Source organism: Cordyceps javanica, chromosome 4 (assembly GCF_051103115.1).
Source record: "Cordyceps javanica chromosome 4, complete sequence".
NCBI lineage: Eukaryota > Fungi > Ascomycota > Sordariomycetes > Hypocreales > Cordycipitaceae > Cordyceps > Cordyceps javanica.
In genome coordinates, this window is record NC_139298.1 from 3,488,741 (window position 1) to 3,515,822 (window position 27,082).

Below are 27,082 nucleotides of genomic sequence, written 5' to 3' on the forward strand. Positions count from 1 at the left end.
CCAATCAGATTGATCAAACTACACACGGTGACACCCATCGCCCATTTGCTTGCCGCCCGCTCCCGACTGTAGGCAACGCCACCGCTGGCCACTGATGACCGTGACAAAGCGGTAGGATGCGCGTGCGCAGTGTATAATAAGGTTGACTAGCCGCTTTGCTAGCATGAATATACAACTATAGATTCCCAAGGTCTCTTCATTAGGAGCTTGATCATTTCCTTTCCATGCGATCAGTACCTCCGAAGCGACTAGCATTTAAAAATAGCCATACATGTTTCGTAGCCTTGAAAATCCTCTGTGCTATCAACGAGGTAGCGTTGCCTGAGCGCTGCTAATCTGCCTTTATTAAGTCCGAGAAGCTACTAAAATCCGCGAGTATCTCCGTCCTACGCCAAATTATGCCCAATTACTAGTTATTAACAGGAGTAAAAAGTCACCGTGAAAAGTCACCGGCTCGATTATATATGGTCTTCGATTGCATTCATTTCAAGGCAACAGAAACGACAGCGACTCGCACAATTATCAGCATCGCCGAGCCTCAATCACTCTCTCACAACCTAAAGATCGAGCTGCGGCGAGACTAACCATGTCCGTTCCAGCGGAGAACCCTGCGGCGCACCCGCCAGGCAGGACAGCACTGATGCTGCTCGATTTCCACCAGCTGATACTGGACAGGATGCCCGAGACGACTCGGCACCAGCTGTGTCGCAATGTCCAGAGCCTGCTGCAGTCTGCTCGCGCCAATGCGTCGTCTCCCGTTATCCACGCCATGATTGGCTTCGACGAGGAGCTGCTGCCCAACAGCAAGATCCGTCCCAGGTACGAATCGCAGTTCAAGCCGCTGCTCGCTTCCGCTCCCGACAAGTTTGCGGAGTGGGAGGGGTTCAGCGGCGGTGCGATGCCAGCCAGTCACGAGATTACAGTCTCCAAGACGCCTGGCTGCGTCTCGGCATTGAAGACCCCGGAGCTGCTGCGCTTCCTAAGAGAACAGCACGACATATCGAGTGTTCTCATCTGTGGCGTCATTACAAGTGGTGCGGTGCTCAGCACTGCTCGTGAAGCGGCTGATCTCGGATTTGTGACCACGGTTGTACAGGATGGCTGCTGGGATTATGCGCCAGAGGTACACGAACTTGTCGTGCGCAAGGTTCTGCCAATGACAGCCTGGATTGTGAACACAGATGAAGCACTCAAATTGCTTGATGGGACGTCTGAGGCTTTAGACAACAGCCCATAGTTTGTGTGTTGGTAATGTACAATCAAATGAATGCATACTGCTGTAATGCTATCTATAATTCATTCCCGTGTAATACTGTGAATATACTTGTAGGATTCTATGCCTCAGAGGCTGGAGAGACATCCACGGCAGTGCTGCGTCCGCCGTCCTTGCGGTGACTGTTGTTTTGCCACTTGGCGGAAGTAATGGGGTTGACCCGCTGGACGTACATCATATCGACTTCCTCCAGGGTGCGGTCCTTTGACTCAATGACGAAGAAGAACACAATAACGACCAGGGCAGCGCAGCATCCGGCAAATACGAGACCGTACAGGTAGTCAATCTTGTCAGTGATGAAGCGGGTGAAGAATGACAACATGAAGTTCCAGAACCAGTTCGATGCAGTAGCCAAGCCCATGCAGACACTGCGGTAGCGGAGAGGATATAGCTCAGAGTTCACAGCCCAGACAAGGGGGCCCCACGAGACAGCAAAAGCCACAATTGCAAGACAAGAAAAGGTAATCAGAACGCGACCAGCAGCAGGCGAATTGGCAGGGTCTGTAGGATCGATAGCAAAGTGTCCAACGAATGCGTAGATGAAAAAGCAGACCATCATCGACGCAGCACCAATCATAAGAATAGGGCGTCTGCCATATTTCCTTACGATCCACAGGGATCCAATCGTAGCAACGACGTTGACCGATCCGAGGATGAGCTGCGTGATATAACTGTTGTCGATGCCTGTCGATTGGAAGACAGTTGTTCCAAAGTAGAAAAAATAGTTGACGCCACAAAGCTGTTGACCAGTTCCTAGAACTATTCCCAGAATTGTGCGATGAAGCATGCGCGGGGCGGTGAAGATTTCGGAGAAGCTGAATTCCTGGGCTAGCTCGCTCTCTTCGTTGAGCTTGTTCTGGAGCTCATCGATTTGGCGTTCGACGGTCGCTGAGTTTTCCGGCAAACCAGCCAGTTTAGCAATTGTGGAGCGAGCCTCTTCAGTTCGACCACGACCGTATGCATATCGGGGGGATTCAGGGAAGAAGAGGATGAGTGTGCCGAGAAACAGAGCCCAGGCGAACGAGAGCCCGTTGGGGATGCGCCAGGACGCGCTGCTGTCCATTCTTTCGGTACCAAAGTTGACCATCTCGGCAAGCCAAATACCAAAAGTAATGAAAAGCTGGTATGAAGACACAATGACACCACGAATCGGAGCGGGCGAGCATTCAGATTGATACATGGGCACAACGACGGACAGGGACCCAATGCTCAGGCCACTGACAAGTCGGCCCACGGCAAACTGTACCCAGTGCGTGCTGGAAGATATCTGAATAACGGTTCCGACGCAGGTGAAGAATGCAGAAATAGAGATGGCAAGCCTGCGTCCGAGCAAGTCCGCCATCTTGCCGGCAATGAGTGCACCAATGAGCGCACCAATGCTGACGAGGCCGACAATTGTTCCTTGTCGCGCGGCGCTGAATTCGTAGGCACCTTGGGCATTGCGTTCGCCGAACCGCTGGGAATAATCCTTCATGGGGAAGAAGCCAGAGATTTCACCACTGCCCAACCAGAGTCAGCTTTGAACGACGGGCAAATTCGACAAGTCATTCACCGTACCTAACGTAGCCGAAAATCAGGCCGCCGAGACTGGCAGTGAAGCCGGCGGCGACAGCCAAGGCCGTGACTTTTTGCTCATCCTGGCTGGCACTCCGGTTCTGAGCGAGCTCAACCTGAGGCTGCTCATCGTCGGGGAGGTGAGCATTGCTGAGCTTGCGTTTGGAGAAAGCGCCCATTGTGTTTGTGTGTGAGGGATGTGGTCGAATGCAGTCTTGAAGGCGAGGCAAAACAAGGGAAAGAACGGCAGGCGCTGGTCACGCGGCACCGCACTCCGTATTCATATAAATAAGAACAAACACGACTAGCAGTCCACTATTTCTCCGTCGCATTTTCTTATCGTGTCCGTCATCCGTAGGATACTTATAGTCTCATTGCGGCGGGTGCGGTCCACATTCCCTGGAACCCGTGCTCGTTTCGGCACATTGCAACGATATAATCGGGAACCGTGCCGGAGGGCCGCCGGACATACCGTCTACACTAGCATTATTAGGTCTGCCTTTCCCAAGCCTGCATTTGAGTTAGCGCTGGCAGTGGACCGATCCGGCAAGCTCTTTCTTACCAGTTGCCAACTGAATCCCCCCTGTTACCTCAGATCGCCGCTTCAAGAGTCTTGCATTGGCGGACGACCTATTCTGAACGCTAGTAACGCGCGATTGACAATAATGATGCTTTTTGTCGTTTGGCCCATACAATTCGACCGCTTGGCGGCTTGGCCTCCAAGAGTGCGCTAAGGCCTGAGTCGCGATAGCCAGGTATCCGGGCTGCCGGGCTCCCTTCATGGGTATTTCACACAGTTCGTGAGGCTTTTTTTTTTTTTTTTGCCAGAGGAACCACTAATACGTCAACGGTCCACTGTCTCGGGCCGATGAGAGGCAGCAAGCCACCTAAGATTGGATGCTTACTGGGCACCTCAGCACTCTTGAGCCCCTTGTTGCATGTTTTCGTTGGAAGCTTCGAGCAACAACCGGGCCGTCTTCACTGCATGCGCCTTTTGAGACAATTGAGTTCGAAAATACAACGTACGCCCGAGAGAAACTGACGAGCCAAGGCAAAAGGCACAAACTAGTTGGCCGTGCGAGAAGACGCCACGAAAGAGTACGCTCAAATCATGGCCTCGAATTGAATGAAAAAGACATTTAGCTAGCTAGAAGCTAATTTCAGGAGGTCATGGGTGCGATGCAATTTTCTCTTTTTGTGGCACCGATTTTGCAAAGTACCAGAACCCAGCACTGAGCGATTGAGCGATCGCGGCTTGGACTAAAAGTAGCCACGGCGCCGTCACAAGAGTGGGCACGCCCATGGATTACTATTCTTGGCTTGGGGGCCGGAGCTTCCATGGCCCATGGGTCGTGGATAAGTAAGTAGTGCGTTATTCCCCTTCACACCACGGCCACGACAAGCTTATAGCTTTGCCAGAGTCCTCGCTGTGAATATCTTGCCAGTAGTCATGCCAATTATGAAAAGCCTCTCCACCCCTCCGTGAGATCAGACAGGAACCAAGTACTCAGATCACGAAATGCATTTGAAAGACAAGATTAGGAGTAGGTACTGCCTGGGCCACGGACGGAAGACTTCAAAAGTGCGTGCAAGGTATACCCTGATGCAGGAAATACAGCCCACAGGTGTTATGAAGTTCCCATCACAAAATTTGGCACCATCTGCCACTCGCAAAATATTCTAAAAGTTCGGTAATGTGTTAGTAGCACGGCATTGCAGGACGCTTGCCGACTTGCTAGCTTCTTTCCCCCGCACGACCCCGCGTTATGTCGGATATGCCGTTGACAGAGTCGCCACTTCTTTGTGGCCGAATCGCATATTCCTCAGTCTGATCTCTTACTCAAGCGAGCAACATGTCGGCAAGTACAGAGTTGCCATTCACGCTCAAGGATTCGTCCCTTCTCAAGGGTCAATCCTATGTCAATGCCAAATGGGTCGAGGCCAAGTCGGGCAAGAGATTCAACGTCATCGACCCGGGCTCGGATAAGAGTTGGGCCTCGTGCCCAGACAACGGGCCCGAGGATGTGGATGCCGCAGTGAGTGCTGCACAAGCAGCATTTCAAACATATCGCAAAGTCAACCCCCGCAAACGTGCGCAGCTGCTTCTTGCCTGGCACAGGCTGATTGACGAAAACAAGGATGATCTGGCCACCATCATGACTTGGGAGAGCGGCAAGCCTCTTGCTGAAGCCTACGGTGAGATTGCCTACGCGCAGAGCTTCACCTGGTGGTTTGCCGGCGAGGCCGAGCGTATCCAGGGCTCAGTCAGCGTCCCTTCTGCCCCGAACCGCAGAGTTATGATTGTGAAGCAGCCGATCGGCGTTGCTGTAGCGCTAGTGCCCTGGAACTTTCCCATGGCCATGATCCTACGGAAAGCAGGAGCCGCTTTCGCGGCTGGCTGTACCATGATTGTGAAGCCATCGCCCGAGACACCTCTGACGTGCCTTGCCCTGGCTGAGCTCATTAGCCGCGCTGGATACGCGCCTGGCGTATTCAACGTGTTGACAACTTCTCTTACCAACACGCCCCCGTTATCCGAGGCGCTTTGCCTCCATCCTGACGTACACAAGGTTTCCTTCACTGGTAGTACGCGTGTGGGAAAACTTGTTGCTGGTCTTTGCGCACGCAATTTGAAGAAGTGCACACTAGAGCTCGGTGGAAACTGCCCATTCATCGTATTCGACGATGCCAACTTGGATCAAGCCCTTGAACAGTTTATGGCTCTCAAATGGCGACACGCAGGCCAAGCATGCATCACGGCCAACCGTCTCTACGTCCAGTCTAGTGTGTACGAAAAGTTCACGGAGATGCTGGTGAACAAGACCAGGGGCCTCGTGGTTGGCCATGGGGCAACTGACGGCACGACAATGGGCCCAGTGACTACTCCCAACGGCATCAAAAAGGCAGAAGAGCAGGTTTCTGATGCGCTGAACCTCGGCGCGAAACTCGTTCTTGGAAGCGGTAAAGGCTGCCTCAAGGATGGTGCAGGCAATGGAAACGGCGTGAGCGGCTACTTTATGGAACCCACGATTCTTACGGGGATGACGAAGGACATGCTGATGACTCGCGAGGAAACATTCGCCCCTGTCTGCGGCTTGTACTCTTTCGACACGGAAGAGGAGGCGACGCAGTGGGCCAATGACACCAGCATGGGTCTGGCCAGCTATGCATTCACCAAGAACATGGACCGAGTGTTCCGTCTGTCTGAGAATCTCGACGCTGGCATGATTGGTATTGTGAGTAGCACTGAAAATTCAATGACTAGACGACGACACCTACTAACAGAACCAGAATACCGGCAACAGCTCCGCCGCAGAAAGCCCTTTTGGCGGAATGAAGGAATCAGGCTACGGCAAGGAGAGCGGAAAAGATGTCGCAGTCAACGAATATCTTGTGGCAAAGACTGTAACCATTACATTGGAGGGTCATTTTTAAGCTTCCTACCAGTACACATTTCTTTACCTAGTTACTATGAGTTACTCATAAATGCGAGGCGTGCATGTCCAAGCAGGGTACTGTCATCAAATTCTCCTTGCCCAAGGCTACGGAGTTGGTAGCGGCCCGGTTGCAGAATTCCTGCCACAAAAAGAGCCCACGATAATACGAAAGATGACGAGCGCCCACCCAAAATTGACAGCCACTATGCTGCAATTTCTGGGCTGCTTTCTGCGTTTCAGCCCATGCAGTGACACGTGTGGCGGACTACGTGACGCCAATCAGGCTCGCCCAGTAGCCGCTGTCACGGAGGGGCTGCTGAGACCAGGGCATGAGAAACGAATTTGTGCACAACTCGAGAGCATAAACTCATAGGAGCGTCATGAACATCCAAACTACGGTATTGAGCATTACCAAGCCCTTGAAGATATTGAGGTTAGCTTAAATGATATGTTGGGTACCTAGGAACCGACAGTCCCAGCTATTCAGCGACTAACAGACGAAATTAGCCTACGACCGCTAACATATTGGCCGGCTTCCTCGACCTCCCCGGCGAGCTTCGAAATTACATATATGAGTTCATCTTATTGCAGAAGGAGCCTCTGAATCCTTTCGTCTATTATATGCCACAAGCCAACCTTACGACGGGTCTGTTCCGTGCGAACAGGACTATCCACCGTGAAACTACCTTGTTCCTCTACTCTAGGAATGTCTTTGATGTCAGCAACGCCGGGCCTGGGCAGGTCTCTTCGTTTATCGAGCGCATTGGAAACAGCAACGCCGGCTACATTCGTCACATAATAACCACCTTTCCGAGCTTTCTCAACTTGGACCCTGGCGATGTAACATTCGAGGATGACAGCTTCGAAACCCTCAAAACGATCCAAGCCGCTTGTACTGGCCTGAGCACACTTGAGACCTCTCTGGATAGCACAAACTCAATGGAGCTCAGGCTTGACGATTTGGACCACCACAAGCTTGCCACCGAAGCGCTAGAACTAGTCGACACTCATTTCAGAGCCATCTCATCTATACAAGAGATAGTTCTCAATGTCTTTGAGGACGGTCCAAGTGACCATCTCAGAAGCATAATGACGAGTTACGGGTGGACGATTAACACGACAGAATACGAGGAAGAGGAGGAGGATGACAGGTATAGCGACTTTGACTATGATGATTATCACCATGACTACGACAGTGGTGATGAGTATGACATTGACAATGATAGTGACTTTTGGAGAAGAGCAGCAGACTGACTTCATATGATGTGGCAATGTAAATATGAGACAAGGCAGCCAGTGGGATACACAAGACAGAGAGGTTAACGTCAGAGCTGCCCTCAAATCAAATCACACCAGACAAACTGCCAAACAATACGTCCTCGCGCAAACAGTCAATGTGCATCCACTGACCGCAGTCACTGCTGGTGCAGCCGACGAGCGTCTTGTCAGGATTGGCGGGTGTTTAGCATCTGCAAAGGAGATCAAGTGGTCTAGACCGGTTAGTGATGAGTCGTCCTTGCGTCTCTCTCGTGCATCTATTGCATATAGACAGCTGTGATGTGCGATAATCGAACTTCGGCGCCAATACAAGGCATCCGTGATTCTCCATCATCGTCCGCCTCGATCCATTGGCTGACCTTTGCATGGCGGACGATGCTCCAGTCATTTCGTGGTTCGATGTTATAGATCTCTATGAGATAGTACCTATAGCTTATTCTCGCTTGGCCTCTAAAGAGGTTATTAGCTAGTTTATGTATAGTATGATTCGTAAGGGAAGGCGGACTCTCTTAAAGTTCCTTCCTAGTAGTTATTTCCTAATAGAATTACCCCTAAGAAGGGGCTCATTCTATTAGCCTACCAATAGCAGCGTTCCCGATCTGCTGGTGTTGACGTAGGAGGAGAGTTGGGGGGCAAGCGTATGTATATGATGCGAGAATATCGGAAAAATCAAACTTTCCGATTCATGTAAAGTCAGCCTGCGGCTGAATAGGAGCAGATATAAGCGTTGACATGAATTTGCTAATAGTTTATATAAGTTGGTCATGCTGTTCTCTTTTTCAGTGGATAAAGTGAGTTACTAATTGAGTGTATGTTATTACCGTCGTCTTTACTATTCCTCCTCAAGTTCTAAGCTTCTTTCCAAAATAGGGCGCAAATCATTTCTTTAGCCCAAGCAAACAGCAGTACCAGAGCGGCACTTGCCAACAATTTCCGGAGTGTTGTCCCACTGGAAGTAGCCGGCTTCGTAGGCTCGGCACCCAGCGTCCATTTGGCCAAAGGCGTAGTAGACATCGTTGCTGTCGAGATTGCCCCGAGCATGAGGCCAGTTGATGCAATAGTAGACGTAAATGCCCTGGTTGTTGAACCCGTAATAACGGGTGCCGTCTCCGGAGGAGAGCTCTTGGCCACCTCCGGCCCATCTCTCGAGAGGGTCACCGGCGCCGTCCACTCCACCACGGGGCAAGTTATCGCCCCAGCATGAAGTGAAACGCTTCCGAATGTCGTTTTCGGCCGAGGCTTCAAGCGCAAAGAAGTGCTCCGTTCCAAAGTCAAGAGAAGTAATGGTGGTCGAGCCGTTGGCGTGAACCACACCCTGGTAAGCGCCGTCAGGAAGGTCCAACACCAGGCCAGCGGTTAGCGGCGGCGATGCTGGTAAGAGCAAAGTTGATGAGGGTTTTGAAATGCATTTGGTCTTTATATTCAAGGAGTTTCTCAAGTATAGAAGGAAGGAAGGATTGGTGTCATAAAAGGGCTACGGGGGTGGGCTCGCTAGTTTATAGGGTTGGTGGTAGATGAAAATTGTATCGCTCGCGCGTAGTCGGCCGTGGTAATTTTGGAGCAGACCAATGGCTATTGAGGCCGCCAGCAAGACCTTCCTTCATCTGCAAGACCTTCCATCGTCTGCAAGGCCTTAAGCTGCAGCGTCCAGGCGAGAGCCTGATCTCACTACTCTCTTTTTGTTGCTCTGTTCTGCCACGTGTACGCTGCGCGCGTTGCAGACTCTCATCCCCCCTAGTATCGTCCATAATATAAACAAGACATATCTGGCAACATGGACCGCTCGCAATACTAATATATTAAGTCTTACGTAGTCTATTACGCAATAATGGCCGTCGCCACCAAGTGTGCATCAACGGACCTACCCGGCACAACGGTTGCTAGTCCTTCTATCCCATTTTCGATAATAGAGACGAATGAGAGCGTCTTTGAGTTGATGCTCTGCTAGGTAGGGCTTTGTTCATGTTGTTTCTACGGGGAGGATCAAAGTAGTTAGACGTAGCAAAAATCGACTTCACCCTACCGTGTATAGTAGAAGCGGCTTTGCCGCAAGCTTTCTTCGGGCAGTAATCCACACTACTCGTTTCGAAAAACTTCTAGGGAGTGGTACGCAAAGACAGCGCGTAGTAGCTGGCTCCTCACTCAGAAGACAAACTCGCAAATTCCTTACTAGTAGGCTGATGGGCAGCGATGTTCTCATAGGCATTCATGCCGCAATAGTCAAAAGATATCTTGTAGTGTGACAGACCGTTTGAGTATCGCGTGAGCAGATGCGGCGCTCTCCGGCAGGTAAAAGAAAATCTTTTCAAGAACAAGTACTTGATGGTAACTAACTGGCTGCGGGTTTCCTCGTAAATTGCAGCCAACTGTATCGTATGGTATATAGTGAGGAGATAATACACAGTACAAGGTTGAAGACTATAAAGAGACGCGGCGTCCTTTCTAACTATACAAACCGCCGTCACGGGTTAGGAGAGTTGTTTCAAGCCCGTTCTTTTACTACCACATCTTACGGGAGAGCAGAAGCACTCTTCCCCTTCCCCTTGCCATACGCCAGAGCAAAAACATGAGAGCCAAGACACATATGCTCAGCACGACCAGCGGCGCCGAGATGGTACAGTGTCGCTCTACTGTTCTCACGATGGTGTTTGTGGAAATGGTGCTATCAAGGGGCAGCCAGAGCTGCGTCTTTGAATGCCACCATAGCTGCTCACTAGTCGTCAATATTCTACCATTCTCATCACCGCCCGCCACTTCCACAACCTCACCAACTTCGTCGGGGAGCGGGATGAGTGTTTCAGGGCCTGTGATACGGGCCACGGCGAACAGGCCGAGGCTGCCGTCCCTTCGTGACGTGTTATTGCTCCGAAGAAGCCAGACAACAACCTCCGGAGTGCCATCCCAGTGAACGTGCACGTCTTTTTCTCCATAGGGTATGGATATCGCTGGTTTATGTATAGTCATCCTAGGCCGATACAGCAGAGGCGTCAGTGGCGTTATTCAGTGCTTGTTATGTCAAGTTCCAAAATTGCTGCTGCTGCCCCTGCTATGACCGAGTGTGTACTTGTTGCTTGCAACGAGGTTGCTGTCTTTAGTCCAGCTTGTCCAGCTGCCGGGCAGGTGTAGTAATTTTGGCGTCGCTCAGCGCGCCGAGTGGTTGGTCAGCTCTGAGTGTTATTGTTCGCGCTGATGCCGCACGCTTCGAACCACGATTCGCTTGGAAGCTCATATGCTGATACAAGGTACCCCAAATGATGCCCCCCACACCGGGAATGTCAAGATCTGATGAGTATGTGGTTCGTTGTCGGAAGTTTGGATTGCTTTGACGGGTCACAAGCACACAAATCGCCGTATTCTCGCGCAGGGAAATTTCAACGCGAAATGTGAGTTAGGGCTAGAGTAACCAGTGTAAGAGGTTGTTGGCAAAATAAATATAGATGTTGGTAGCTCAGCCAGTAACGGGATGGGGCCCCGCGTATTCTTGGTATTAGTCTCGAAGTATGGAATTTAGCCCCGAGATTTTGTATTTGTACCTAACTATACCTAATGAAGCGACGACCTAGTAATTATTCCACATATTTTTGCAGGGATTACCACCACCTAATAACAGAACCCGTAGACCTCCGTTGTGTGTGAGCTCCTGCCTGGGTAAAGCCATCTTACTGGTAGAGCCTGGCAATTCTCTTATAGTAGCTACTGCTAGCTAGCTAGCGCCTCTCTCTCGCTGCGCCGCGTGACGAAGCCGTTAACGTTGAAGAGCCCTGGCTGCCCTGGCTGACGTGGCTGACGTGGCTGACGGAGCTGCCTGGCGTTGGTGATGGAAGAAAGGCTCCAGGAAACTCCCAGTGGCACGCTTCTCGGCCGGCCAAAGCCTCTGCCTCGAGCGTAGCGAGCTTTATCATTTGGTGTGTTCTTGTCGATTAAGGTTTCGGCGGCGCGAAAGGAGTTATTACGAGATACGAGATAGGGGTCGGCGTTGATGGGCTAGCCGGAATACTGGCCTCTTGTTGGTTCAATCCTCGAAAACAAGGGTCGTCGCTTAATTAGGTATAGTTAGGTGCAAAAACATAAAATCGCGGGGTTAAACTCCATACTTCATTAGTCTCCCCTTACCCCGACTTGCCCGACTACTCGCCGCGACGTATCCCCCACTCGCTCCGCGCCACGTGGGCTAGGCGTTGGATGTCGGCAACTCTGCAGAACATTAGAACATGCGCGATGGCGGAAAGTGTTAATAGTAGAGTACGGCTTCGATTGCGTCCTCTACACGGACAGCATATCGTAGTTACCAGTAGCATCATTTTCTGCAGCGGCCGTCGCCACGTCAGCGGTACTACCGTCAAATTTCCTAGGGACTGCCCCTGATGAAGGATCTAATCGTTTCATAACATCTTCATGTGTGGGCTTCGAGCTAAAAGACAGCACGCGCCAGATCGGAGCTTCAACTTTATCGCTTGAGAAAGCTTGGCTGTGATTCACCTTCCGACTTTCGAAGCTTGTGCTGCGTGACAGCTAGTACAAGTGTAAACTACTGTCCAAGACGTCCGTTTGGGCGACTCTAGGTTATGCTGTTGAAAAAGAAAATGCTTAAAGAAACATTTAGTGAAAATTTCCATGAAATTTCTACGTTGTGGCCTGTTGTTGCTACCAGGTGTGCTTCTGTCGGCTTCCTTGTGGTTGCGTTGGAAAAGCCTGGCATCTCATGTCTCCGTCTGCTTCGGCGATTCCCTTTTCCTTTTGTCTTTCCCGTGTTATTAAAACTGAATCCTATTGTAATGACGGCACGTTTCCTTGTTTCATTTCATTTCATTTTATTCTTGTTCGTTACTGGGTTCCATTGGTTCCAGCCGCCGTGGCGTTAGATTGTCACGCACAATTTAACCTTTGCGGGTTATTCACAGCCTCACTCCTTTTTTTCTTCTTTTTTTCTTTGTTTCGTTTTTTTCTTCGTCGATACCTTTTGCCTCAGTGTGGGGTGTGTCTTTACAACCTTGGCTGCCACTTCCCCGTTTTCGTCCCTTGGCTCGTCCGTTCCCCGATCTCAGCATCTACCTATTTAATGGTAATGCCATGATCATGAAATTAGTTGGGACTAAGACTCAGTCCTAAAAGGTACAAGACCCCTATGGGGCACATTTCGAAGTACCTTGAGACTGAGTCCCGCAGTCCTGCCCAAAATGGGCAGGACTCGGTCCCCAAAAACCAGTAAATCAGCGCTATATTAGGTTTCTTATGAGGGCGATCAACCCTGGCTTTGACCCTGGTCTAGCGTGGCACCTCTGTTTTTATGGACCGTTTTATTGTGCAAATTTGTGAAAAACGTTAGGACTAGTCTGCTAGTCTGGCATGAGAATGCGAGACTCAACCTTATTATCACGGCCTTGAAACCTTACGGTCACGGCCTTGGAACCTTATGATCACGGCCCTAGAAGGGGTATCGTTAGTACTGCATCTGTCTGCTCGTCCCCATCCATGCAAATTTCTCCTCCAACGTAAAACTTGAAAGAGATGGGAAAGACTGCCCCGGCAACCTCGTACACTTTTGTTCTTCTTCAGTTAATGTGCCATTCGCCAGCCTGTTCTGGCAACCTACGTTATATCTGGTGACTTCCTTAGTGATAATAATTTACATTCATCACTATTATACCCCGAAGGCTGCGTTACATTCAACTTCCACGCAGGGTCCAGGCCCAATCCGCTTCATTTATCAATCCATGAGGATTCAGCACGCCAACCAATGGCCGAGAAGATGTTGCAAGATTCATTTCAAGTACCCCGCTTACAATGATCAAGTTATTGCTTTCAAGGCGCGCAGTAGGTCCGAGCCCAAGCCTAGCACTAATTACGAATTCGTCGAAAACTCACTTCACGTGCGCCTCGAGTACGTCATCACGTACGCGGCGAGGAAGAATCCTGCATGCAAAGCCAGATGTAAGCAGGATTAACTATTCGAATCACGTGGACGGCAGGAAGTTACATTCTGCTTTGAGATAGAAGAGCGAGGTCCCGTCGGATGTGGTGCAATGCAGTGCTGGATCATTTTGGGACTCACCCGTCGGCTCTGCGATCTGCGACGCAACTACGCCCATGAAGACATGGGAAGAGGACACCAAAGCTAGCAGTATATACCTTACCAAAACCCAAATTTCAAAATCGTAAAACAGCAGTGTAGACATTTGCTGAAGATTCTTTACTCCAAGTGCTGTCGCACGGCTCTGAGGATGCGTGTTGCTCTGCCCCTGGCATCGCTGCTCGCGCAGCAAGTTTTCGCAGCTGTAACAAGCTTTCTAAATCATACGCATTTATTATCGAGCCTCGAGGATCCAGCCTGGTTCGAGAGAAACATCCCAATTGTGGAAATCCCATGCACGCATATCCAAGACCTTTACTATTATCGCTGGCAGACGTACAAAGAACACTTGGCTTATACCGGAGCCCAACATGGTTACCTCGCTACTGAATTTCTTCATCCGGCTGGCTACGGAGCACCCTTTGGTGGAATCGTCGCCGCTGCTGGTCATCATATCAACGAAGGTCGCTGGTTGCGGGACGTCCGCTACGGCCAGGATCTAGTCAATTATTGGCTTGCTGGTCCCGGGCAGCTTCCAAAGCCTACAGACGACGGTGTGAATAAGGATACATATGATTCGGCGCATGAATACAGCTTTTGGGCTGCCAGTTCAGTGTGGAAGCAATACCTTATCACAGGAGATCGAAACTTCGTAACTGGCCAACTTGATAACCTCGTCCGACAGTATCGCGGCTGGGATAACCACTTCGACTCTGATCTTAGGCTTTACTGGCAGGTTCCTGTTTGGGATGCCACAGAGTTTACAGCAGCATCTTACCAATCACCCAGTGGCGATGCCTACCACGGCGGAGCCGGATTCCGACCGACCATCAACGCTTATCAGTATGGCGATGCACGAGCAATTGCCGCTATTGCAGCCTTGAACGGGACCACCGACTTGCAAAAAGAGTATGAACAACGCGCCACCTCTCTGCAGCTAGCCGTACAAAGCCATCTGTGGAATAGAGATAAGAAATTTTTCATGCATCGTGATCGCGACTACCAGCAGAAGCTTCTTCAGGATCGCGAGATTATGGGTTTTCTACCTTGGATGTTTAATATGCCATCTTGCAACTTCTCAACAGAACCATTCAAACAATTAATAGATATAAAGGGTTTCTCATCGGCATTCGGTCCTACAACACTCGAGCAGCGAAGTAGCTGGTATATGTACGAAGCTGATGGATGTTGTCGATGGGACGGGCCTTCATGGCCTTTTTCAACGTCTCAGACGCTTACCGCAGTTGAAACTTTACTTCACGAATATAAGCAGTCTACTATTGTAGTATCTGATTACGTCGACCTTTTAGAAACATATGCAAGGACGCTTTATAAAGACGGAAGCCCTTACGTGGCTGAAGCACATCATCCTACTGAGGACCGATGGATCTACGATGGGCGAGACCATAGCGAGGACTATAATCACCTCGACATTTGTTGATAATGTTCTTGCCGGTCTATTGGGCCTCCGCGGCCAACCAGACAGTTCGTTGACCATCCGCCCGCTCGTACCCTCTTCGTGGACATACTTTGCAGTTGAAAATTTGTCGTACCATGGCCGCAGTATCACTATTATATGGGATCAATCGGGCACCAGATATAAGCAAGGCAAAGGACTGCAAGTATTTATTGATGGAATATCGGTCGTCCAACGCGATACCATCAACGAAGTGACGGTGAATGTCACACCTGCCATTCCACAGCCAGCTATCTCAAGGGTTAACATCGCTGCCAATACGCAGGGATACACACAGCTGTCCCGGGCCTTTGCTTCCTACACGTCATCATTTGATGACCCGATGCGCGCCATCGACGGAAACGTTTGGAGAACAGCCATTCCTCCCAACAGCAGGTGGACTTCATACCAAAGTCCCAATACAGCTGATTATTTCGGCGTTGATTTCCGTCGAACGCAATCCCTCTGTGACGTGCGACTCTACTTTTACGACGATGGCGGCGGTGTTCGAATACCAAGTAACTATGACTTGCAGTACCTTGAGCGTGATGGAAACTCCTGGGTAACTGTGCCCGGCCAGGAGCGCAGCAAAGCTCCAACCTCGTCAAATGAGCAGATCAAAATCACATTCCCGGCTATTACCACTTCACAGCTCAGAGTTGTGGCCCCAAACCCATCCGCTGGAAAAGGCTGGGGTTTATCCGAGATGGAGGTCTGGACAGCAGCTATTTTCTACTTGCGTAACGAAAACAGTGAGAAGCTTATGGGTGTTGACCGCATGCAGCAGAGTTCAGGTGCTTACATACAACAGTATGATGACAATGGCACACGGGATCACTATTGGCAATTTATTCCAGCAGCAGGTGGCTGGAGCAAGATCAAGAACTTGAACAGTGGCCTTTTATTATCGGTTTCATCAGACAAGAATAGCGCACAACTCATCCAAGATCATGATAATAAGGCATCCTACCAGCTTTGGAGAGTAGAATCACGAGGCGATGGCCATTTCTTGATTCGAAACAAGGGAAGCAACAAGGTTGCCGGCGTTGACGGCATGTCCACCGACAATAGCGCCAATGTTGTGCAGTTTGAGGATAACGGAACGAGGGATCATCTCTGGAGCATTTTGCCTGCTGCTATTGAGGGATGCTGAAAGGAATATGCATTTTACATGATGCTACTACGAATATAAACCACATCCGTATTCAATATACTAAAGGGGTAAAGTGAATATGTGTATGTGACTGATCATGTGCAATAGATCATGTGTAAGGGAGACCCGCGCAGCTTGCGGGGCCCAACTATACAGTAGCCGGAGACTATAGAAAAAAAAGGTTTGCTATTCCCCCTGGTACACAAAGCTACTTAGCAGCGCCAGTTATGTTTAAGGCTTGCATGGTGTTCTGGCCCTCACAAAGCTCGATTCCCACACCAACATCGCTGTGCTGGTTCCACTAGACAGTTCCAAGCTGTTGTTCGCCAAAATATAGTCAATACTGCAGGTTAGCTTTACTTTTATACTCAATCTCCATCCATGTCATTCAATGTATTCTTTTATTTACAGCCTTGACTACACGTGATTGTCTATATGCTACTGCCATTTGTGTCGGACGGCGCTCTATTCCACTAGCAAATATTTCTGGACGGCTCAGGATCTACCTTGCATTCATTCTTGCTCACGCAATCGTCCTCACGCTTGGTGCAGCGGAGGTGAAGCGACTTGAACTTCCAGCCGTCGGACCAAAGCGTGCGGCACGTACCCCTGCTCGCGTATCCGTAGCCATACCACTCACCGACGCAGCCAGGCTTCTCCCAGTAGCTGAGCTGGACCTGACCGTCCGGGCAGAGACCCTCGGAGGCAATGTTGAGGGAAGCTACCTGGCAGTCGGTGTTGATGCACATGCCGTCCCAGCCAACGCGTTCAATTTTGGCGCTATTGTACTTGTTGCCCGAGCAATCGTTGTGGTAGAAGCTGTCGAGGCGGAACGCGGGGATCACGCCGACGCAGGCGTACGCATTAGCCCACAGCGAACCGCAGTTGCTGCCGGCCTTGGGGTTCCAGCGCGCAAAGTCGCTGACGGAGATGCCGTAGCGGGAGGCAATGTCGGTGCACGACTCGCCCGTCTTGACGTAGTGAAACTCGTTGCAGTTCTGCACGAGGTCTGGCTGGATGGGGCTGGGCGTATGGACGCCGTTGCCCGGGTCGGTGGGCGTGGGCTTCCACCCAATGACGGAGGTGCAGGCGTATGTGTCGGCCCAGAGGCCAGAACAGGTACTGCCGACCTTGGGGTTCCAAGTGGCGAACTCGTTCTCCGTGATGCCGTGAGCGGAGGCGATGGCGGCGCAGTTCTCACCCTTCTTGACAAAATAGAACCTGTTGCAGTTGTCTACCATGTCCGGCTGAATTGGTAGAGGTGTTTCGATGCCTAAAGACATGTCAGCATTTCAGTCGACGTGGGATGAGCGCAGACGAACCATTGGCGGGCTTGGTAGACGTGGGCTTGGGGGGAGTGATAGTGGTCGTCTTGGTTGGGACGGTAGGTTCAAAGGCCGCCTCGACGCAGTACGAGTTGCCAATCTTCATGCCGCTGCAGCTATCACCCACTGTTGGGTTCTGTCGAGAAAGAAGAGTATTAGCAAACATACATGCCCATCGCCCGAGTAAAAGGTTCACATGGAACTCACCCATCGCGAAAAGTCAGCATTGGTGATGACATTCTCATCGAGAATATCGCCGCAGGGGGTGGAAGACGTGTAGTCTAGCCACCAGGTGCAGTGAGGGGTAGAATTAGGGTCGAATGGAAGCTTGGGCTTGGATTCACGAGCCTCGATGCTTGGGGCAGCAAGAACATGGCCTGCTCCGGCCAGCAGCAAAGCCGTAGAGCAGCGCATCGTAGACAATTGGGACAGTAATTACAACAATAGGCTCCCAAGCTCAGCTTCCATTTTCGGCAGAGGTGAAACTGAAACTGATCCTTTATAGGCAACTGCCCATCAACTATCATACTACCCGGAAGCCGGTATTAGTTGCAACTACTCCGTACCGTCGCTCCTCACCGGGGTCCCGACGCCCGCCGTCTTCCGATGTAATTTCCGTTGATGAGCCACAGTTTAGATTAATTCCTCACTTAGGCTATAACTTGTATTTCAATTTCGTACCAGCAGGCCTCGCGGCCCGTCCAAAGCCGAAGTTTGCTGCCCAGCTTTTTGCCAAGAGACGCCACCCGCAGCCTCAGCCCAGGGTGGTCCACCAATATTTATGTCCGGTCAAGAAGCTAGTAAGCACCAGATCAGGCTGTAACTAATGAACCGTTGGATCTATCCACAAAGCGGGCTAGCTTTATGCTTGTATTAGGGTTGTTCACTCGCGCGACTGCGGACCTGGCCTGGCCTAGTGTCACAAGCCTGGCTCCTCTTAAATCCACAACGAAGCAGCCGAAATGCAGCTGCGAAAAAGTAGCACGCGAGTTCTCTCTCGATACCCCCTTTCAAACACTCATACCTATCGCCGATACCAAGATGGCATCTGAAACAAAATACTTGAACGAGGCTGAACGGGAGGCAGCCCGCAGCGCCATCGACGGCAAGGGAGTCGCCCTGAGGCTGGACCATCCTGTTAGTCGCGCAGCCACCATCCGCGGTATTCGCAGCCACATCGAATACGCCAAAAGTCCTGAAATTACAGCGCTCTGCTCTTCAGAGAATGCGATCCGCAACGCGGACTTTGCCAGGGCTCGCAACGCTCGCCTCATCATGAGCAACATCATCCCTACGCCAGAGGAGCTGGGCCTTGACGTCGATGATGGCCAGGACGACCCAGAGCGCACGAGAGTCCCTTACTGCATCTGGCATCCAGACTTCGCAGCCGAGGACACATACCGTGCCTTGGCTGCACGGTACCCCGGCATGCGGTATCAAGTAGGCCGAGCATGCGCTGCCGCCGGCATGGACAGCCTGTATGCTGAGCTTGATTTGCTGCCAGAAGTTTCCGTCGCAGAAGAGGCTCGTGAAAGCCTGGCACCTGGTGCCAAGATCATTTACCATAAAATAATGTCTGCACCATACAGATACGCCATCCTGGACGACTATCACAGGAGCATCAACATCTCCAATCCTCCATACCCGGCCTATCTGAACGGCGACACAAATGTTCGACATATGCTTAGCTGCTACCCACATTCTGAACTACAGCTGGATAGCAAGTCTGGCTGCAACGTAAACTTTGATCCACTTCCTTGCATTACCGAGACTGAATATATCCGTCGAGATAACGTTAGTGAGGAAGACGCTTTGGTTCAACTTCGTGACGATGAGGTCGAGCTCTTATATGCGCCTTTGCCACAAGACTTACCGACTGTCAATAAGACACTACTCATACACATGGCTGCCTATCATGGAGATATGGACCGTTTTTCACGGCTCATACGGCGACCACTTTACATGAGCGAGACGGAATTTCTCTGCGTCGTTCGTGGCATCTATCATCACCCAATGTTCGCTCGTTTCTGGGCCACTCAGCTGGACAAGGCCACCGAGCTCGCAAACAGAGCCGGGGAGACCAAGCGCATAGAGATTCAGAGGGCAATCTCTGCTCGAAGGATCATGTGCAATGACCGACAGGAGTTTGAGAACGGCTGGAACCCGGATAAGCCTCAGCCTTTCCTGATATGGTGGCCTCAGAAGCCGCACGCACTCACCCTATTGGACATGTTCGAGAGGGAGCCTTCCATGAGGGAGACTGCTCTGGTGGCATCCATCATGTGTGGCTATGAAGAAAACTTCAGGCCTATGCGTCAGCCGCCGACTAATACCTTATACTTGGCCGCGCGCAGGTCTGGCAACCCTAGATGCCTGGAGATGGTCACGAAATGGGCACAAGACGCGGGCATCGACGTTGAAGCTTTTGACTTCTTCAAGGGTGAACCTTACTTTAGCGACAAGGAAATTTACATGCAAGAACTTGAACCGCCCGAGGATGGCGAAGTTCATACCTGTCGGGAGGACCGGGTTTCTTTTTATTGGGGCCAGGATCTTCATGACAGAAATAAGCTTGATCTTCGCCTGCTACACAAGTACATATGGCATGTGCCAATGCAGCCGGGAGAAAGAAGGTTATAGCGGTGTAAAGCGTAGTCATCAACATCCAGACAGGCAGTTAGCATAGAAGGTGCAGACACAAAAAGAAGAGGTTCCCAACACAGAATGCGGCACAAATTTCCTGTCACGTTACATGTTTAGAGGATTTGTAAAGCAAACATTGCTCTGCTCCCATTTTAAATTCGAAAGAAAACGTCACGCTATTCCGATATTAAAGTAGATGGGAAACATCATGTGGCTCCCATATCAGAGTATCAAGAAACGTCATTGTATAACATCTTGCTGCTCCCGTACGGAAATCTACAGACTGTTTTTCTTCAATTTCGTGTACTTTTATCCCCACTACAAGGTCGCTGTCAAGTGCGACTGACGAACGACAGCGCCCCTTTTTTGGCTGGGCTATCATCAACCAAAACATACCTTGGCCGTCGCAGGGCTCATCAGGTTGAAGCCATATGCTTTTTTCCATGTTTGAAGGATTCTCCAGTGCTGGCCACTCGATGTAGACGGTACGTCGTCACCCACCGCACCCACGGGCGGCTTCCCGTTTTCGTCCACCTGGAAGACGAGTCACGTTTGTAAGTACAGAGAAGAAGAATCAGATTGAAAACATCACACACGGCTGTGTAGCCAGTGCGCCACTTACAAAGGAAATAAATGCGGCCCGGTCAGAAAAGTCTTTCCCAAAGGCGCCGGTGAATTTACCATCAGCATCCGTGTAAGCCGCCAAGCTGGCCTCAATGTTGATTTTCTTGTACGGGTCTCGTCCAGGGACTGAGGAGGGCGTCTCCGGGGCGACAACATTCGGATACTTTTTTTGGAGGTCTTTGGCCACCCAATTCATGGTCTCCTCGCGCCGGCTGTGGAAGATTTGACTGATGAGCAGCGTCGTTACTGCTTTGCGGTTCTTGCCGAGGAGCGTGTTGTAATGGGGGTCGGTCGAAAGCTGGCGCCATTTTTCAAGGGCACGCTCGAACAGCTCAGTGAAGTCCTTCTTGAGAGGATCATTCGTAGGGGGCTTCCAACCCTCGAGGTCCGGCGACACTTCTCCAACTTTCATTGTCCCGCCGCCGATTTGGTTCTTTGCCAGGTCGTCAATGGCGTCGTCGATACCCACATCGAGAGGGCTGCGGATGTTCCAGTTGATTTCTGCGGGCAGCATGTTGGAGCCATCGGCGCGAGCCATGAACTCTGGGTATTGGAATCTCTTATCGACTCCCGTGCCCATGTTTCTCCTTCTAAGCCAGGGATGCTTGGGGTTCTGCGCGTAAATCATCTTTTGGGCGTCGGCTCCATATACATCGCTGGTAAAACAATCAGATACAATTCTTTGCAAAATCTTGTCTGTAGTATTTCTTACCAGAGACTGTCGTAAATGACGTATAGGGTCATCTTCTCCCGACTATGTGTAGCTTCATCTGCCTCAACATACCCGAGCAAGCTGATAGCGGATACGATCCAGTGTATGCAGATTCGGAGACGCATCTTGGACACACAGAGCGTATGGTTGTAACCGTAGCGACTCCTGTGCAAAAGGAAAGAATCCTGCAATGTATATGCACCATACCGAGTGGCTCCATGGCAAGGGACCTGAACTCGCCAAGTCCCCTCCGCGGGAATACAAAACTGATTGAAGAATGCCGAGGTTTCATGCCCCCTGAGAGATAGTTGCCGGCAGCGGATGAGCTCGGGTTCGAATAGAAATCTAGACTATTCTTCTCATGCATCTCGCACCCACTGTGTCATGCCACAACAGAAGACCAGGGATACCGGCCAACCCTAACAATTAGCTTATATCCTGTCTCCGGCGAGGCTTACGCTGGACTTGCTCTTTGTAGTTTGGGCAGTTTATAGCTTTACAGGCCTCGGTCTTGGCAATAGAGTAGGCAAAGGTGCGAATGCCGCCCTGATTCGCCGCATAGTCTATCGTTCCAGGACAAGATCCTCTTTGCCCCGTCCGAACAAGGCTGCAGCCAAGACCACCGCTGCAGGGGTCTCCTGCAGGGGAAACATTGATCACACGACACTTTGACAGATTTTAAACGACAGGGCTATGACAGGCACTGAAATCTCCGTATTTTCCTTGGAGTCTTAGTCTGCGAGCCACCTTTGTTAGCTAAGGCTGCACTATTGAAGAGGCATCTACACTGACGAGCGGCTTTTCGCAAATTGCATATCCACAGCGTGAAGAAAACTTCGACTTCATATCCAGGGTCGGTTAGAAGTGGAGCAAGGTAATGCTCAAGGACTGTGGCTTGCTCTGCGAGAGCAGAAGGTCTGGTGGCTACTGGAGAAGAATACTAAACGTCTTCATAATATGAGTTGCTTAAGTGAGTTGCATTTCTCGCTGAAGTAAATGTTCAACCATCGTGGCTTCTCAGACAACCACTGAGCTTCACAGGCCGCTCAAAATGGTATCCCTTCGAGCAGCCATTGGCTTTCTGGCACAGCTCTCCGTGGCGTCTGCGGCCAGCAGACATCATGCGCTGCACCGACGCCATTCGGCATCTCCTGCCAACAATTCGATCGTCGACAGATATAGCCCCAATTCACAAGGCTTTCAGGCCAACCCTCTTGGAAGAGCCGGACCAAACATCGCCAATGATCCGTTCACCACGCCCCTTGTTGACAACTGTCCCAAGTCTTGTCAGGAAGCAGGACCTGATCCTGCACTGTGGACTCACATCCACGACCCTGCACTCCTGGCTCAGTGTGAGCATGATTTGCTCTTTGACATGAACGTTCACGCTTCTGTTGCCGACAGAGCCACCATCCGCGTGTGCTCCCTGAGGGGCTCCGTCGTGTCTTCCAAGACTAAGCGCGCGCGATCTGAGCGCCGTCGCCGCAATGAAAACGTTCAGCAGTATGGCGCGATTCTCAACGAAACCGATTCTTCCAAGCCAGCAGAGAGCTGCGGTGCGAGCAAATTTGTCGTGCCGGTCAAGCTGACGGCGGGTCCAAGCTTGCTCAGATCTGGCGACGACGCTGCTGCTGCTTCTTCCCACATCGCGGTGTATATGATTGAGAACCCAAGCTGTGGTGTTCGCATCATGTTTTCAAAGTCAGGCTCTGCTTACGTCGGCATGTACATAGGCGCTGATATCTTGACGGACGATGCTGGCCATCTGTTTGACGAGTATAGGTACGGTTGCCGTTCTTCCTAGAGCCAGTCAACGAGATTCTGACCAGTTGACAGTGCACAGTTCAAGTCCGGAATACAGTCGATGCAGTCCTGCAACACCGCGCAGCAGTATTCTAGAACCACCGGCGTCATTGCCGTTGATGGAGTCCACAAGCTGGATACCGCGCGCAAGACTGTCCAGGTCTGGGCTCGAGGCGGCTGCCTGGATCATGCTGGTGCCGTGCTCGTGGAGGAGACTGTCCCCTTGACGTTTCTGGCATCCTCCGCCCCCGATAACGGAACAGCAATCCTCGTTACAGCCTCGGCAAACGAGACACTCGCCCTGCGGCGGCGAGGTGAATGCCGTGCCATCCGGGTAGAAAAAGACGACGGTTGTGCGTCTCTTGCATCCAAGTGCAACATTCGTGGTGCTCACTTCGTCAAGTTCAACCCCATACCGAATCTCTGCAGCACCCTGCAGGAGAAACAAATGGTATGCTGCTCTGAAGGGACGCTCCCTGAGACGACGCTTCAGCCACAGCCAGACGGCACCTGCAGAACGCATGTCGTGGGAGCCAAAGATGACTGCTGGGGCATCGAGGACGCATACGGCATGAATTCGGGTGAAGTTGCGAAGCTTAACAAGAACACCTGGGGCTGGTCAGGCTGCGGCCGACTGCAGCAAGGTCAGATCCTCTGCATCAGCAAGGGCAACACGCCTATGCCCGCTCAGCTTCCAGACGTCGCCTGCGGTCCGCAGAAGATCGGCACGCAGCCGCCCTCGGGCCAGGGCGAGTTCACGGGCTGGGACCTGGCCAAGCTGAACCCTTGTCCGCTGAACGCCTGCTGCTCGGGATGGGGGTACTGCGGCATCTCGGAGGACTTCTGCATCGAGTCGCCCTCAGATACCGGTGCTCCGGGCTCTTTCGAGTATCTGAAGAATGGCTGCATCTCGAACTGTGGTATGGATATTGTCGGGAACGAGCTGACTCCAGGTGGCTTCGCGAACCTGGGCTACTTTCAGGGCTATAACCCCAGCCGTTACTGTCTCCATATGGACGCCCTCGAGCTCTCCAAGAATAAGGGTCTTACTCATGTCCATTTCGCGTTTGCTGTGTTAACAGAGGACTTTCAAGTCAAGATCCCAGACGATACCAAGGACCAATTCGACGTGTTTGTGGGCACGCCGATGGCCTTTAGCAAGATTCTTTCTTTTGGTGGATGGGCCGCATCTACAGAGCCAGGAAGCTATCACATCTTCCGCAATGCCGTCAAGCCCGCGAATCGTGCGACGACAGCTAAAAACGTTGTTGAATTCCTGAACAAATACGACTTACACGGAGTCGACTTTGACTGGGAATACCCCGGCGCGTGGGACATTCCCGGCGTGCCAGGCGGCGACGCCGACGAGGGCGAGAACTATCTCGAGTTCCTCAAGATCATGAGAGATCAGCTGGCGGGCGAGAAGCACCGCACCCTGTCGATTGCCCTGCCGTCGTCCTACTGGTATCTCAGAGGGTTCCCCGTCAAGGAAATAGCCAAGGTCGTCAGCTATATGGTCTTGATGACGTACGACCTACACGGGCAGTGGGACTATGACAATAAGTTTACGAACCCCGGCTGCCCGACTGGAAACTGTCTGCGCTCACACATCAACAAGACCGAGACGTACAGTTCGCTGGCTCTGATCACAAAGGCGGGAGTTCCGCCGTACAAGCTCTTCGTCGGCATCTCCAGCTATGGCCGCAGCTTCCGTATGAAGGACTCGAAATGCACATCGCCTGAATGCCTATTCACCGGATCGTTCTTTGTGTCCGACGCCGAACCCGGCCCCTGCACGGGCACAAGTGGCTACAGTACGTATCATGGAAATCAGTCGCTTCAGTGCGGTCCGTCCTTTGACCATATATGCTAACACAAACTGCGAACCAGTCTCCAATGCCGAAATATTGACAATCTGGGAGAATAGACACTCAGGGAGCAATGGACTTCAGGCTAAATGGTGGTATGATGAGCCTTCGGATTCGGATATTATGATATGGTATGTTGAACATTTCCCGCACGCAATTGACGAAAGCGCTAACTAAACTAGTATGTCTTCTTCTCCTCGCTTCACTCGACGCTGGGGGAGGGGTACGGAACGGCGCATTGGAACGGTGGCTAATTAATACTCTGCACAGACGGTACGCAAGGCGAAGGAATAACCGACTGGGTCGCTTACATGACCGACACCACCAAGGCAAGGCGACGGAAGTGGATCAAAGGGCTGAACTTTGGCGGAACTACTGACTGGGCACTCGATCTCGCGGACTACTATGACGGGCCTGTCATAGAAGGAGGCTGGAACATTGAGACTGACACGGCTGAATGTGACCACAACTCTTGGCCAACCACGCTGGAGGGCTTTGACAGTGACATTGGCTCAGTCCCGAAGCACTGCCGAGGAATGGCGCTCACGCGCTACTTCACCCTCGCCATCGAAGAGGCCATGACCAAGTTCTATGAGGTTTCCGCGGGATACGACGACAAGGTATGCATGCATCTTGCCAAGCACAAACACGATGGGTTGCTAACGAAGAGTAGTTTGGCTGGTATGCGGACTGGGTCAAGGACGCCATCGACGACCGCCTCGACGAGTTCCTCGCTATCGGTCGCGGCAAGGGCCTCGCGTACATGGACTGTAAGTGGGAGACGCGAAAGAACAAGGGCTCCGGCCCTTGCACCGAGGCGGTCCTGGAGTACGACCTCGGCATGCGCCCGGGGCCGCGTATCGTCGAGTTCACCATGCGCGACGAGGAGGGCTTCTACAGCGCGCTGGGCGAGCACGCGGGCATCAACAAGACGTGGATCACGTTCCGCGACCACGCCCTCGTCGACCCGTGCCTCGAGTGCGGTCCGCTGCCGACCTGTCCCGAGGCGGCGTTCTGCGGTCAGAACTACTACATGCGCAAGAACTTTCCGCGGCGCATCAACGACAAGTCCAAGATCGAGATCGAGAACCCCAAGCAGGTCGTCACCGAGGCGATGCCGCGGATCCAGGACATGGCCAACGTCGGCGTCGACCAGTATTTGCAGATGCGCTGGGGCTTCCCCGACGCCGACAGCGCGGACGTGCTGGACTCTTTTGCGCTACCGCTCTTCATGCTCGAGGACTCGTTCGACTCCATCAAGCAGATCAAGGAGATTGGCGCGGAGCAGAAGAAGACGAAAACGCGCGAGCTCGTCATCATGATCCTCACCATCATCTTCTCCGTCATCCCCTTTGCTGGCCCGGCCGCGAGCCTGCTCGGCGGCGCGGCGCGCATCGCGCAGACGGCGCTGATTGTCGGCGAGATTGGCAACGCGGCGCTGGCGATTGAGGAGATTATCAACGACCCGACGTCGGCGCCCTTTGCGGTGCTCACCATGCTCGTCGGCGCCAGTGGCACCGGCGGCGTTCGCGTCAAGGGCCCGAGAAAGGGCTTCAAGGAGGCGGCGGATGCAAAGAGGGCGTTGGACGCCAAGTCGCTGACGTTGTTCACGCCCGAGTTCCAGCGCAAGAATGAGATTGTCGGGCGTCTTACCAAGCAATGTATGCTCTAGGTAGGGCAAAACCCAGAGTGGGCAAGTGAGAGAAAGGGGTATTCCGAGGGCTGCCCCATCTCGTCCCCTTTAGAGTAATTCAGAGTTGTGAAGAAAGTGCTGTATGATTCCATGTTGATTATTCTGTGTTTGTGATTACGCATTATACGGCGGAGGGTCAAGCAGGCCAGTATGGCGGCTGCCGAGCGGCAACGTTGACCATGGAGATTGCCAC

At 51.8% G+C, this 27,082-nt stretch overlaps 10 protein-coding genes across 10 annotated transcripts; 6 read left to right on the plus strand and 4 right to left on the minus strand.

The window, feature by feature from the left end:
• Positions 1-586: 586 nt before the first annotated feature.
• Positions 587-1,237, plus strand: V2A60_006949 (cysteine hydrolase family protein; the record flags this gene model as incomplete). Its single annotated transcript, XM_083258239.1, has 1 exon — positions 587-1,237. One exon carries the CDS (start codon positions 587-589, stop codon positions 1,235-1,237), a length of 651 nt encoding a protein of 216 aa, XP_083114365.1.
• Positions 1,238-1,334: 97 nt separating this feature from the next.
• On the minus strand, positions 1,335-3,006 carry V2A60_006950 (general substrate transporter; the record flags this gene model as incomplete). Its single annotated transcript, XM_083258240.1, has 2 exons — positions 1,335-2,772; positions 2,831-3,006. 2 exons carry the CDS (start codon positions 3,004-3,006, stop codon positions 1,335-1,337), a joined length of 1,614 nt encoding a protein of 537 aa, XP_083114366.1.
• A 1,674-nt stretch (positions 3,007-4,680) lies between these two features.
• Positions 4,681-7,518, plus strand: V2A60_006951 (NAD-dependent succinate-semialdehyde dehydrogenase; the record flags this gene model as incomplete). Its single annotated transcript, XM_083258241.1, has 3 exons — positions 4,681-6,063; positions 6,119-6,232; positions 6,772-7,518. The coding sequence occupies 3 exons, from the start codon at positions 4,681-4,683 to the stop codon at positions 7,516-7,518; spliced, it is 2,244 nt and encodes a 747-aa protein (XP_083114367.1).
• Positions 7,519-8,428: 910 nt separating this feature from the next.
• Positions 8,429-10,506, minus strand: V2A60_006952 (uncharacterized protein; the record flags this gene model as incomplete). The annotated part of the gene is made up of 2 exons (XM_083258242.1): positions 8,429-8,857; positions 10,183-10,506. 2 exons carry the CDS (start codon positions 10,504-10,506, stop codon positions 8,429-8,431), a joined length of 753 nt encoding a protein of 250 aa, XP_083114368.1.
• A 3,257-nt stretch (positions 10,507-13,763) lies between these two features.
• Positions 13,764-14,773, plus strand: V2A60_006953 (uncharacterized protein; the record flags this gene model as incomplete). The annotated part of the gene is made up of 2 exons (XM_083258243.1): positions 13,764-14,649; positions 14,727-14,773. 2 exons carry the CDS (start codon positions 13,764-13,766, stop codon positions 14,771-14,773), a joined length of 933 nt encoding a protein of 310 aa, XP_083114369.1.
• Positions 14,774-15,006: 233 nt separating this feature from the next.
• On the plus strand, positions 15,007-16,221 carry V2A60_006954 (uncharacterized protein; the record flags this gene model as incomplete). Its single annotated transcript, XM_083258244.1, has 1 exon — positions 15,007-16,221. One exon carries the CDS (start codon positions 15,007-15,009, stop codon positions 16,219-16,221), a length of 1,215 nt encoding a protein of 404 aa, XP_083114370.1.
• Positions 16,222-16,694: 473 nt separating this feature from the next.
• V2A60_006955 (LysM peptidoglycan-binding domain-containing protein) lies at positions 16,695-17,960 on the minus strand (the record flags this gene model as incomplete). The annotated part of the gene is made up of 3 exons (XM_083258245.1): positions 16,695-17,494; positions 17,544-17,682; positions 17,754-17,960. 3 exons carry the CDS (start codon positions 17,958-17,960, stop codon positions 16,695-16,697), a joined length of 1,146 nt encoding a protein of 381 aa, XP_083114371.1.
• Positions 17,961-18,587: 627 nt separating this feature from the next.
• On the plus strand, positions 18,588-20,186 carry V2A60_006956 (uncharacterized protein; the record flags this gene model as incomplete). Its single annotated transcript, XM_083258246.1, has 1 exon — positions 18,588-20,186. One exon carries the CDS (start codon positions 18,588-18,590, stop codon positions 20,184-20,186), a length of 1,599 nt encoding a protein of 532 aa, XP_083114372.1.
• Positions 20,187-20,507: 321 nt separating this feature from the next.
• Positions 20,508-21,650, minus strand: V2A60_006957 (uncharacterized protein; the record flags this gene model as incomplete). Its single annotated transcript, XM_083258247.1, has 4 exons — positions 20,508-20,531; positions 20,586-20,723; positions 20,812-21,469; positions 21,526-21,650. 4 exons carry the CDS (start codon positions 21,648-21,650, stop codon positions 20,508-20,510), a joined length of 945 nt encoding a protein of 314 aa, XP_083114373.1.
• A 926-nt stretch (positions 21,651-22,576) lies between these two features.
• On the plus strand, positions 22,577-26,868 carry V2A60_006958 (uncharacterized protein; the record flags this gene model as incomplete). Its single annotated transcript, XM_083258248.1, has 6 exons — positions 22,577-23,307; positions 23,362-25,142; positions 25,219-25,327; positions 25,379-25,419; positions 25,467-25,816; positions 25,870-26,868. The coding sequence occupies 6 exons, from the start codon at positions 22,577-22,579 to the stop codon at positions 26,866-26,868; spliced, it is 4,011 nt and encodes a 1,336-aa protein (XP_083114374.1).
• Positions 26,869-27,082: the final 214 nt, after the last annotated feature.